The sequence below is a fragment of the Typha angustifolia genome, chromosome 10 (genome assembly GCF_048772165.1).
Source record: "Typha angustifolia cultivar Huaian chromosome 10, ASM4877216v1, whole genome shotgun sequence".
Classification (NCBI taxonomy): domain Eukaryota; kingdom Viridiplantae; phylum Streptophyta; class Magnoliopsida; order Poales; family Typhaceae; genus Typha; species Typha angustifolia.
In genome coordinates, this window is record NC_133248.1 from 10,153,302 (window position 1) to 10,166,343 (window position 13,042).

Genomic DNA, 13,042 nt, shown 5'->3' on the forward strand with positions numbered 1-13,042 from the left:
ATGGGTAAAAAAAGATCTTTTTTTATTATTATTAGAGTGAGAAAGTATTCGGCTTAATCCTTACGCCATAAACCGCGGAGACTCTTCGCCTCTCTCGATTTTTTCACTCAGATCCAGAGTGGTCGGAGGTGGATCTCTTAGCTTCAAATTCCATACCTTATGCGCGTCGCCTACTAATTCTTGGTCGAAATTAGGATCTCGGTGAGTTGGTTCTGTCATCAGATCTTGGTTTGGTTTTGTTTCTGCTGGGTTGCAGTGTTCTTTTTCTTTTCTTTTTTATTTCCTTCTTTTATTTGTTGTTAGAGTTGGCGAGGTAGTAAATAACTATGCAGCTATTGAACTAAAAGATTTGCTTTTGATGTTGCTTTCGCCGAATTCAAGGTAGTTGGGCATGGGAAAATCTCAGGGAAAATACGATCTTTTGCGGCACAACTTAGGGTCGAAAGTTTCTTATTTCACTTACTCGTTTCACTTGTTGCTTAGGATCTTGAATTAGAGGGAGACGGGGATAGAGATCAGTATGGGTGATTCAACTGCAATGACCATCGATTTCTTGCGAGCTAGGTTACTTTCGGAAAGATCAGTTTCAAGGGCAGCCAGGGAGAGAGCTGATCAATTGGCTAAAAGGGTCAGCAGTCAATTCAATTGTCGATTTAGTTTGTTTAATGTGGGTATTGTATTGATTTGTATGAATATTGTTGGTTTAGGTTGTGGAGTTGGAGGAACAGCTCAGGATTGTGACTATCCAAAGGAAGAAAGCAGAGAAGGCAACAGTTGAGGTTCTTGATATTCTCGAATCACAAGGTATTGGGGATCTTTCTGATGCAACCGATTCGACTTATGATCAAGACGAAGGCCCGGGTGTTGTGGAAGGGTGTGAGATCACTTCTAAAGGAGATGAAATTTCGACCGTCTCAAAGGTAGAGAGGAGTGAAGTTGAGGATGCTTTATCAGGGTCGGAGATTGGAGCCTCGTCGGCTCAAGCAGGGAGCTTATCATGGAAAAGCCACATTGGCAGTCCTGATTCTCATAGAAAGCAAAAGTCAAAGCATTACAGGCAAAGACAGAGAAGAAGCAGTTTCTTGTTCACATCTGAATCTTCTCCAAAGTACCAGTTGGGAAAGTCATGCCGCAAAATAAAACGCAAAGATTTGCAGTATTGCTCTTCAAGATCCTCTTTATGTGCAGTTACATGTATCTTGTTGGTGTGGCTTCATTTATAACCTTTCCTTTTTCTTTTGCTTTTTTGTGTTGACAGATCAACAGCCAATGTTGAGGGAAACAAGCGCGAATTAGAAGTTTCCAAAGACGAGTCATGTTCTATTGATGATCAGAACGCAGAAGCTGATGCATGTTATAACACAACTGGAGATGAGAAGGATGAAGAGATGAAGAGAGTCCTGGAGCAGCAGGCTCAGCTCATTGGCCAGTATGAAGCGGAAGAAAATGCTCAGAAAGAGTGGGAAAAGAAATACAATGAGACTAATAGCTCAACCACGGTATGCATGCATCTTTTGTTACAACCAGGATATTGATCTTTCTTCTTTAATCTTGGAAAGATGTTGTAAGACCATAGTAAGCTATATATATGACAAGCGATGTTCTATGAAACTTACTACTTGATGCATATGAAACCGATACTGATTGAATGTCATACACAGATTTGACGGTCTCTTAGAAGAGGTCTATAGCTGTACTTTTCTGTTTTGCCAATATTTGTTGCATTAGCAGGTCATCGTTTGTCTAGTTAAATAGAACTACTAGATACTAATTGGATAACCTGCTCTTCTGAAATTGAGTTTTGAACATCTGGATAATTTTAAACTGTATATTATCCTTTCAGTATGATCTTTGAGGAGCAAGTCTTCTCATAAGATACAATGAACAGAAAGAACAGCAAAATTACTTCTTTGTTCTCTTGGGACTGCTTTACAAACATACTCTACATTAGATGTCATTTAACCATGCATCTAAAATAGAACTTCCCTTCACTCTACACGTTTTTGCAAGCTTTATTTTGATTTACTAATGAGCTTGGATATACTTTTGATCCCAATCTCCAGGGTTATTTTCAGATAGGAAACCAGCCTTATCTTGCTGAAAATGGTTTTGAATCCAAGGAAGCTGTTGAGCTTTTGTGTGAAAAGTCATGTTCTGAAGAGGAGGCAAAATCAAGCACTGAAAATCTGTCCATTACCAAGGATCCAGCAACTGAAGGTCCTCTTAATTCAGTTGAAACACCACGACGTACAAGTCAAGAGAATACTAATGGAAGTCATGAAGGAGCCCTTGTAGTGCTTTCTGATGGTCTTGCTCCTACGGATGCAATAATGACTCCAACCGGAAATAATTACCACGTTATGAGGGATGGCTTGTTGGATCAAAAGTACAGCGAAATAGCCATTAAACAAAATGCTTCTAATCTTGGCAAATCAAATCCTTCGACAAAAGGAAGCAATGATACTAGCCCACAGAAGCATAATCGATTCCCATTGTATGAAAACTCTGAAAGTGGTTCTAGCAATAATTTAGATCTACACCCAAGTAGACATGGTATTCTGCATACAGCATCAATGGGGAGAACTTTGACTGATACATCTGCCAGCAAAGCCTCTACATGGGGCTCATCGGGTTTTCAGAATAATGCAGAAAGACACCTCCAGATGCAACTGTATCAAACACCGAGTAGCAGCTTGGGAGGTGTCTTGGAAGCACTGCAACGTGCTAAGATATCATTAAGAGAGAAACTCGATAAGTCACCGTCACCATGTCAAGATACTCTGGCTATAGCAGCACAAAGGGAATCTCATGCTTTGGCGAAATCTACTGATACCTTGAATACTCCTGTTGGTTCTTCTGCCTTGTTTAGATTACCAACAGACTCATTTCCCAAGGCCCAATTCTCAGTTGGTGCGATCCATGATTCAGGACTAAATTTGGGTCATATTAAATTTGCCAATGATTCCATTAATCACCGCCGGACAACTTCTTTGCCTGTTGAAGCTGGAAATGGATTATACATAGGGAGGCAGAATTTTGATCCCCAAGTTTCTGTTATGCAAATGCCTCCTTCAAGCAGGTATAACCCAACTTCCTCAGATATGATGGCGATGGACAGAGCTCACATACCTAGTGGAATTTCGAAAAGTTATGCAGATTTAAGAAATGGAATGCCTGATGGAGATCTGTTCTCCTTCTATGGTCGCGATAGCACTCTATCTGATAAGCGGATGTTATAGCGAAAGCATTCAGGATGCCTTACTCTTTTGTTATTATGTCATTTTCACAGATTTATTTGACAGTGTCGGTCTATATCAATTCTAGAAGCTGGGTTTGTACAAGTTTATACAATGGTGTATATGTGAAGTTTTCTGCTCTTCTACAACATATATAAATGAATCCTCACTCTGTCGGTGCTTCCTTAAAGATCAGAAATTCAAGATGTCTATTCTGCTTGTGCTCTATGTTTCTTGGAATACAAGATCATCTAAGCTGTGGTTCCATAGAAACCAGGTACAAACACTACTACTATTTTGCCCTGATCAAGATGCATTGTAGGTTTACATTTACTCTTGCATTCTCTCAACATAAGAAAATTCGATGCTCTTCTGTTTCATGTCTATATTCTGCTGAATAGGGATAAATAACAACTTTCATTCATGTACTAAACTTAAAGCTACCTCAGTGTCAATGATTTATAACTATCTGGTCAAGTAGAAATCTCTAGTAATGTTGTTATAATGCAAATTACTTTCACTTCTATGATAGATTAAAAAAAAAATTAATCATCGTCTAGAGAAAAAGTGGTTTCCAGAGAGACCTAACACCATCGACATCTGTATCCATTTTGTCATCATCTACTGCCATTATTACCATAACTAATGTTTCAGCGACATTATTACAAAATTTACCACCTGCCTGTTTATCTCATTTATACGCTTTAATATTCTTGCTCTCTGCTCCAACTTTTCTCCGTCTAACCACTGCAGAGTTTTCAACTGCAACAGAATTAGCAATTAAATTACTATGCCAAACATCATTAAACTCTGCCCTGCTGCTTGCCACATCATCACTTCACAGTCCGGCATTTATCATCACAACCAGTGCTGCGCACGGCTCTCTTTGCCCTGCTGTGTGTTATGTCTGTCATCATACGCCACGGAGGAATTCATCATGGCCACCATGCCCAAAACCTTATGCATCGCATCTGGGTTGGATATGTAACTAAAGACAGTCGCGAGGATAGGCCCAATTCTAATCTATATATCTGTCTGCCCTAAAATTGCGGAAAGGTTTTAATTCTGGCATAGTTTATCAGCTAGCTGTTGATGTCTTTGGTGTAGTAGTCATCGAACATCTTGATGCATAAGACGGTCTTACAATTGTCGTTCTTCTGCAGTCAATCTCGTCAAATCCGTATATATATATATAGTGTTTGTTTGGTTGATCTGTCTTCAATTCCCAATAGTTCCATAAAAGTTAGGACGTACTGTTTTCTCCTACGGTGTATGGCAGCTAAGAAACGTGCAGGGTCTGTAGTACACGATGAACGAGTTAAATGTCTATTGTACACTTGTACGATGAACAAACACTGTGGAGGTGTGACGAAGCACGTCGTGACGAATAAGCGAGTAGTAGTAGTAGTTGTCGTTGGTTGTTGTTGTTGTAGTAATGCCGGGTTAGCTGTCAAAGCTTTTGGCTCATCAGATAGGCTTTTCTTTTTATCTTTTATTTTATTTTTTTTTTTTTTTGCATGGGCGTACGGATTGGATGCATGGGATAAGACGAAGAGAAGAGAAGCAAGTGAAAGCTTAAAAGCTAAAAAGGCAGGCAGCACCAAATCCGGCCGTCCTGTGGCTGTGGATGAGGCACTCTGATCCCTACTACCTCTCTAGACAATTAGCCTAACTGTTGCTAAGGTCACTCATGGAGTAGTCGACTAGACAAAGGGATTTTTTTTATTAATTTTTTTCCTGAGAAAGATGGGAATTATCCCAATAGAATGACTAGACGAAGGGATTTATTATGCACATGTAGGCATGCAGTGCTTTCCGTGTAAAAAAAACCACTGAGATATTATCTCTAATGTCGACGGGAGATTCGAAGCCATCGTCTCTGTCTGATAACCCGGAAGACCCGATGACATAAGTCCAAATGTTACCGAATAGGGAATTTTGTTTTTTTTCTTAGAATTATTAGCGTCATGCATAGTCTTGAATTTGCAGTACAGGGTTAAATTTATTTATTTTTATATATAACACTTCAGAATTCAGATGATGTCAGCGTATATAAATAATAATATTTGGATTTCATCTCTAACACAATAGTGCCAACGTATCGTATTAAAAAAAATAGAGATATATATACATGGCAGATGGACGAGATTAGACTTCTTCTAGTCTATTTAGATGAAATAAAATCATTAAAAAAAAAATTCGATTGTGAGGATAGCGAGTTTATTTAACAAAAATCGCTAGGTAGATCACTTATGTGAAAAATAATTTATATTAAATAAAATCGCTAATTAGACATAGTATGCACGTGAACTAGAATTCTCTTAATCTCGTAAATAATTTTAGAACTTAATTAGTTGATTACAGTTAAGCAGGCCTAAAATAGTAAAAAAAAAACTCGCAGATGGAGGCCCAGGAGAGAGACGCTGTAGATGCGTCATCATTCGTACTGCCCATTACCTCGGATTTCCATCCCTCGTCACCACCCTCTGCGTACGTGCCGACTTTCGATTGGATCATGCTTCACGTAATGTTCCCATCTCAACGCCCGCGTCCCATCCTTCCACGCCCACCGAGACCCACAAAGAGAGAGAGAGAGGGACAACGACTCTTTCGTGAACGACACGATCCGAGTCTCTCGCTCTCTCCCTCTCTGTCTCTCTCTCTCTCTCTCTCTCTCTCCTCCCTTCGTCTCTAGTCTCGTCTTCATCTCAATATCTTTCACCCCTCTCTCGCTTTACTCTCACATGGTCTTCAACTATGGAGATCGGAGAACACTACACCTTACCCGAGCTGCAACATCTCATGGCCGGAAAGCAGCAGTACGCATCGATCTTTGACGCCTCCGACCACTACGGAGTGCTAGTTCTGCCCAACACCAGCCAAGACGCTGTTGCTGCTGACGTGGAGTTATCTTCATCTTTGCCTCCCTTACCTCCTCCTCCTCCTCCTCCTACTCGTCCTCTTGGTGATCTCTATGGAGATGGTGGTGGTGGAGGGTACAGTGGTAATTGTCAGGGAAGATGGCCAAGGCAAGAGACATTGACCCTTTTGGAGGTTAGATCCAGGTTAGACTCCAAGTTTAGGGAGGCTGCTCAAAAGGCTCCTCTTTGGGATGAAGTCTCTAGGTATGTATTTCTACTCTCAAGTCTAGCATTTTTTTTTCCTTTTGGGTTCTAAGATGCGGTGAGTTAATATGGTTTTATTCAAATCTCTACTAACAAGTGCACTAAATTGCCAGTTCTATCTGGAGATTAGTACAGTAGAGATAACCTCTTTTTTTTCCCTTAACTAAAAAAACAGGATCATGGCAGAAGAGCATGGATATCAAAGGAGTGGGAAAAAGTGCAGAGAGAAGCTTGACAACTTGTACAAGTACTACAAGAAGACAAAGGAAGGCAAGGCAGGGAGACACGACGGCAAGCACTATAGATTCTTCAAGCAATTGGATGCTCTCTACGGTAGCAATACCAATACCCTCACAGTAGACACAAAGCCAAGTTCTAATACCACCAAAACTTCCAGTCCACAAGCAACCCAAGAAGCCTCCCAGCCTCCAATAATCAAAGAAAGCATCAGCTTGTCCAACTCGACAGAGTCCGACACCTCCACTGAATACGAGGAGGAAGGAGACAGGAAGAGGAGCAGGAAGAGCTGGAAGTTAAAGATAAAGGAACTAATTGACGTCCAGATTAAGAGGTTCTTGGAAGTGCAAGAGGCTTGGTTAGGCAAGATGCTGACAAGTTTGGAGCAAATGGAGCAGGAGAGGGTATCCAAGGAGGAAGCTTGGAGAAGGCAAGAAACTGAGCGATTTGAGGTCGAGCAAAGGCAATGGGCTAGTGAACGGGCTTGGGTGGAAGCCAGGGATACTGCAATATTGGAAACATTAGAAAGGATCAGCAGTGGGCATAAGACTAGTATCGAATCCCCTAACAGAGGATGAGTTTTAGCATCAAAAATTTCCATGAAATGGGAGGTGACGTATATATTTTAATACTGAAAATTTCCATGTTGAGATGAGACAGTATACATCCAGACAGTGAGGAGATGTAGACGCTCACCATTATTCGAAAATTAACCCCCCAGAGGAGGCCTGTTAAGGGTAAGATATACTTAATCGTTAGAGTTAAACTTGTGATTAATTGATTATCTAACGTAGTATTAATATTAGAGTAAGTCTTTTTTAATAGGTCCCAAATCTAGACCTCGTCAAGCTCATTTAATCTTTACTCTATATTACATATTCTAGTGCAGTGTGGAAGGATATATACATATGATATACATTTTAAAGAAATTAGGAGTCCGTTAAATGCTTATAATACACATATACGTAACATACGTATTGAGTATTGGCCTGTTACTTTGATACTTAAGCTTTTCATGGGCTTCTCAGAAAATTATTTCCTTCATCTCTCTCTTTTTTCTTATTAGGTTTAGAGAAGAAAAAACAAGATAAAACATAAAAACCCATTGAACTACCGTTGTTCATTTTCACATGCATCCTCTCCATTTTTTTTAAAAAAAAATCTATTAAAAACATCTTGCATTTTCTTTTTATATGATTTACATTCTATCACATAAATATCTATGGTTCAACTCATATATTGCCTTTAAATTAACTCAAAAACACTATGTTGTTAGTTTTGTTAACTATTAAGTTACCATATAGATAAGGTAAGATAAATATAGATGCAAAATGGCCGTAATATCTTTAAATAATTTTTTAGGTTAGAGATAAAATCAAATGGAGGATTATTAACGTCAAATGACGAATATTTTAGGTATTTAAAATTTTTATTTTTAAAATAAGATGAAATTAATCTTGGATGTTTTTGAGGAATTTTAGGCAAAATATAGATAAATATTCATATGATAAGGTATAAATAATAATAATAATAATAATAATATATGTGATGTTTTTAATAGATGTTTTGTTTACATAGTGACACTCTAAATTATAAGAAAAAACCTCTCGGAACCACGACGTCTTTGAAAAATATGAGATGATCATTTAACCATCAACTTTTCTCAAAAATATAAGTAAAATAGTTGCAAGAGGATCTAATATAGATCATTCGATACTCTCATTTAAAATATAAATAACAATAAGGATATTTCAAATGTTAACTCTATGGTTACGAGAGTCAATGTGCCGTGAAAACAAAAATAGTTTTTTAAGGGGTCTAGCCTATTAACATATTATGTGCATGACACCTAGCACATAAGACGTAAGACTGATATAATTAATCCATACAGAATGTTTGAAACAATGGGCAGCAATCCATAATATAACCACGTTCTTGTAACAAAGGATGTAAATTAAACAATATGACTGTATGGCGAACATTGTGAGAGTAAATTGCAAGCACAAATACAACAAATAAACCCAAAGATTTAATGTCTTTCATTTGATTGTTTCTACTAAAGCAATTATTATATATAGTTATTTAAGATCTAATTCTCAACCATCTCAATGTATCATGCGTTCTTTTTCAATTTAGTGCCCTGCAGACAAGATAATGTCAACGGTACCCTTTTTTTAGTTTTTTGTTTTGCATGTATACACTTAAAAATATATTATTTATTTATATACTTATTTAAAATTAATAGTAGCACGTATACCAATCATAACATATGCTCTTTCGATTATTTTTCACATTAATTCTAATAATTTAATAAAATGATTAAAATACTCTTAACTAAGAGAGATACTTGGATAACAATATTGTTATTTTTTTATATTTAAATTACTTAAAATTCATGCGAAAATTATGTATTTTAAGAGTATAAATGCAAATATCAATTTTAGATAGTCATATAAATAAATAAGACTATTTTTATTTTCTAATAATTATCTAAGGCGTTGCATTAAATAATGCTACTGTTCTACATCAACTTGGCATGTTTGGGGCAATTATTTAGTGAACCAATTATGTCAACGTTTATTGTGTAACATAATAACAGAGAGCCAGTCAAACACACAGAGGTGGATAACTTCTTTTTTTATTCAAGGAAATGGTGGATAACCATTAAATGAAGGAAGGAAGCACATAGAAACGTTATATTTTCCTCTAACATTTACTTAAGCTATTGGGTTTTCTAACTACTTAGAAGAAAAGATTAAAAATATAACAATAATGATGCACATAAATAAGAACATAGCTAGGCCTTTCTTGAATTAACTAATTTACATATATCGGAAAAAGTTAGCCCATTTGTCTAACTATTGAGTAGGCTATCAAATATATTAAAAACATGAACATAGCTAAAAGAGATGAATAGTAGAAGTCCAGCAATGTCAGAAGTATACAATACAAGAAGAACACTTTTAAGTGGTATTTTCCTGATCATCTATATATACCTACTTTCCATCCAAATTTTTTTACTACAATTCGGCGGATCAACCAATATTACTCCACGAAAAAAGGAAAGAAAAAGAAAAGAAAAAAAGGATCAAATCTTCTTGAACGCCTCGATCAAAAGAAAGAAGCCAGCTGCATCCTGGCCACTCCGAGTCAACTCCTCATCCAACCACAAGTGCCTGCTCTCCGACGAGCTCCGGGTCTTGAACATGAACAGAGCACACCCAGATCGATCACAAAACCACCAGTCGTGGATGTCCCACATCAAATCCACCACGGATCCATCCACGAAGATCGTCTGATTCCCTCTAAAGTTCCACCTCAGCCGCCTCACTTGGACCACCTTCTTCTTGTCGATCGAAACCACCAGCTCCGCGTCCTTGGAATCCCCCTCGTCTCCCTTGCACCGGATCGAGATCTCGTGATCCTTTCCGTCGCCGCGGAATCGAGACCTGGTGGAGTAAACCGTCGTGCCATGGACTTGCTCCTGGCGGCTAAGGATGCAGAAGTCGGCGGTCGGGATCGTGCCCTCGAACCTCTTGACGAAGTCCCTGCTCATGTCGCCTAGCAAGAGGCTGAACTCGGCGTCGGCCACGACAACGAAGTAGTAGTCGTCGACCGGTTCGGATCCCGCGCCGTATTTGGCGATCGAGATGTCCCAGTAGAGGCTGATGACTAAGTTATCGGTGACGAACGATCTGCTCCCCTTCTTCTTGGTGAGCAGCTGACCCTTGGGGCGGGACTCGACGTTGTCTTCGATGGAGACGGAGAGAGAGACGCCCGAGTTGTTCTTTGACCAAGTGATCTTGGTGAGGATCTCCTTCCGTGTTGAGAGAGTTGACTTGTAGACGCAGGTGGCGGTGCCGTGGCTCTCCGACGACAAGTTGACGGAGCTGTCGCCGAAGCAAGAGACGAAATCTCTCATGTCTAGCTGTAGAAGAAGAAGAAGGAGAAGAAGAAGATTTTGGTTTGGAGAAGAGCAAGGAGAAGAGAAGGTCTAATTAAGTTTAGTCTTTTCGTCTTCCTAAACGTAGACTTTGCCTCTTGGTAGAACTAACTAACGTGGTGGTGTTTGCTAATTGGTAACGCCTTGTTTGGCAAAAGGAAGGATAATTAAGTCAGCTAAGAGGAGGAGTTAAACTTTGTTTGATTCCTTAATGTGCAGTATTAAAGGATGGTTAACTTATGGTCGTGTTTAGAATGCCGTATTTAAAGACTGCTTAACTTACGGTCATATTTAGAAATATAGAATGGTACATTGGTCACTATTTAATATAATTCTCTGATAAATACTATTAATTTGTAGGTAAATATATCAGGAGATATGCTACTAAATTACATTTTACGTAATTTTCTTTACTACATTTTGGCAGTTAAATATTTGTGTGAAGAATACCTGAAATGAGGTCAAGTATGTTGTCTATGCTGCCTTCTCTTTCAAAAAATATATATGTATAATTCATTGTTAAATGTCATAATCCGCCATAAATGCTATGAATTGTATTGTTTTCTAATCAATTTGCTTTTGCTTTATTTTCACGCAGAGATAGAGAAAGGTTTGTTCTGCATTTATTGTTACTTTATTTTATTTTTCCAAAGTAAAAATCAGTATATTTTCTCTAATCATTTATATAAAGAGTGCTTAGTATGAGATTAAGTACATTATCTTGACACTCAAATATGTATTCGATAAGTATTACTAGGAGTTATATATTTGACTTCATACATTAATACAATTTCACTTATTATATAATTATTTTTTATAAAATATATTATAAATCCGTAGGTAAATATACTAACACAATTATATCGACACTCATATATTTATGAGAGTGTTTGGCATAAGTTTAATCCATAATCCCTGTATAATTAAAGTAATATATTGAGAATGTAATCCACGTATAATTACTTTATCCGATAATAATGTAATCCACGTATACACCTCATATTAAGCATTCTTCATGGAAATATTTGACGATGATTAAAAAATAAATGGAGGTGTTGAATTTCAATTCACTCGAAAAACATAATATTAATTATAAAAAAATTTCATTATTTGATGTGCGTATATCATGCAAGTTAATCACCATAGTAGATATTACTAATGTTGTGGGTCAGACCAATTCATGGGGTCCAAAGCCAGTTTTAGCTACCCTCGGCTTGGATAATTGCCAAGGACTACCATCTTCATTATTATCTTTTTTATTTAACCATTGACCATCTGTTATTTGTCACATATAAAATATGGTTGGCCACAAAAATATAGCATTAGATTAGAAGGTTAAATTATCCCATCCAATAGAGTATGCAAACAATATATCAAAAATAAGGCATAATGTCAACCATATTATTATTTAACAATTCGGAACAATTCCACATAATAGTTTATATCGATCCTTTTCACCCTACCACCTTTTAACATATGGAAGTATGGAACTACTTACTAAATCACTACATAATATTAAACGTTGGGTATATATATAATGGAATATGATAAAAAATAGTAGGGTTCGTAAGGTACCCATATATTATTATGAACTTTGTTTTATATCATTATATCTTATTATACTTTTAATTAATAATTATTAGATTCTTTTATTTTGTATTGATAAACCATTCTGAACTCTCTCCGAATATATTTTATTAACAGAAATAAAATGATTTAATTGGGCCCCTTCTACCTTGAGCTAATATTTTGAGGCCCCAGTTCCTAGAAGGGCTGGCCCTGATCTTTATTAGGGAATCTAATTAGAGGACCTACGTAGAAATTTAAGGTTTTAATGGGCCAAATTAAATTTAGCCCAATGAAGCCATGAGAAACGACAAAAAAATATATCAAGTATTTAGGACCACACCGAGTTTATAAAGACAAAACTCTCGAGATTGATTGCTCTAACTTAGCTTACTAGTCAACGACAAGGTTGTTAGCCCTAGGACACAGTATGAGAAAGAAAATATGAATGAGAAAATACAAATTTGGATGTCAAGACAAATATGGTAGCATTTTCAAGGGGTTGCAATCTTGTGTTTAATAATATTTATGAGGAGTTGAGAGTCGGATTCCAATCCATACAAGTGAATCGAGATGGCGGCATGAGCTTGAGTAAAAGCAAACAGACTCGTCTCGACTTTTACAAGTATAAGATCGCCCATGGAATTCGTAGCAAAACCAACAAGAAGAGGCTTGCTCGCACTAGACTGCGCAAGGAAATTCATCTTGGCCCTACAAAAATAGTTGCATAGGTACCATCACAGTTGAATTTGATGGTGTCTTCAAGCGTTTGGCCTGAACAATCAAGCCTTAAGGTAGTTGTGAATTCGGTCGAACTTGAAGAGAGCAAATAAGGTACCCATGGTCATAGTGGATGAACGGTTACAAGGGAGTTTGGTATGTAGTTTCTTCATAGAGAATAATAGCCATATAATATATCGCAGTGTGATATATAG

The 13,042-nt window shown here is 37.4% G+C and overlaps 3 protein-coding genes across 6 annotated transcripts; 2 read left to right on the top strand and 1 right to left on the bottom strand.

Moving 5' to 3' along the window:
• Window positions 1-42: 42 nt before the first annotated feature.
• LOC140768552 (uncharacterized) lies at window positions 43-4,445 on the top strand. 4 transcript variants are annotated; one of them, XR_012105774.1, is made up of 7 exons: window positions 44-201; window positions 304-381; window positions 484-628; window positions 708-1,156; window positions 1,259-1,499; window positions 2,064-3,513; window positions 3,990-4,445. XR_012105774.1 is itself a non-coding variant. In XM_073108873.1 (5 exons), the coding sequence occupies exons 2-5, from the start codon at window positions 521-523 to the stop codon at window positions 3,237-3,239; spliced, it is 1,974 nt and encodes a 657-aa protein (XP_072964974.1). In that variant the 5' UTR covers window positions 43-201; window positions 484-520; the 3' UTR covers window positions 3,240-4,445. The 4 variants fall into 4 exon arrangements, 1 of the variants encoding a protein (XP_072964974.1); XR_012105772.1 differs by lacking the exon at window positions 304-381 and having other exon boundaries at window positions 43-201; XR_012105773.1 differs by lacking the exon at window positions 304-381 and having other exon boundaries at window positions 43-201; window positions 4,008-4,445.
• A 1,309-nt stretch (window positions 4,446-5,754) lies between these two features.
• LOC140768941 (trihelix transcription factor PTL-like) lies at window positions 5,755-7,415 on the top strand. Its single transcript, XM_073109425.1, has 2 exons — window positions 5,755-6,361; window positions 6,537-7,415. The coding sequence occupies exons 1-2, from the start codon at window positions 5,994-5,996 to the stop codon at window positions 7,174-7,176; spliced, it is 1,008 nt and encodes a 335-aa protein (XP_072965526.1). The 5' UTR covers window positions 5,755-5,993; the 3' UTR covers window positions 7,177-7,415.
• Window positions 7,416-9,429: 2,014 nt separating this feature from the next.
• On the bottom strand, window positions 9,430-10,801 carry LOC140769002 (uncharacterized). The gene has a single exon (XM_073109507.1). The coding sequence runs from the start codon at window positions 10,518-10,520 to the stop codon at window positions 9,687-9,689; it is 834 nt and encodes a 277-aa protein (XP_072965608.1). The 5' UTR covers window positions 10,521-10,801; the 3' UTR covers window positions 9,430-9,686.
• Window positions 10,802-13,042: the final 2,241 nt, after the last annotated feature.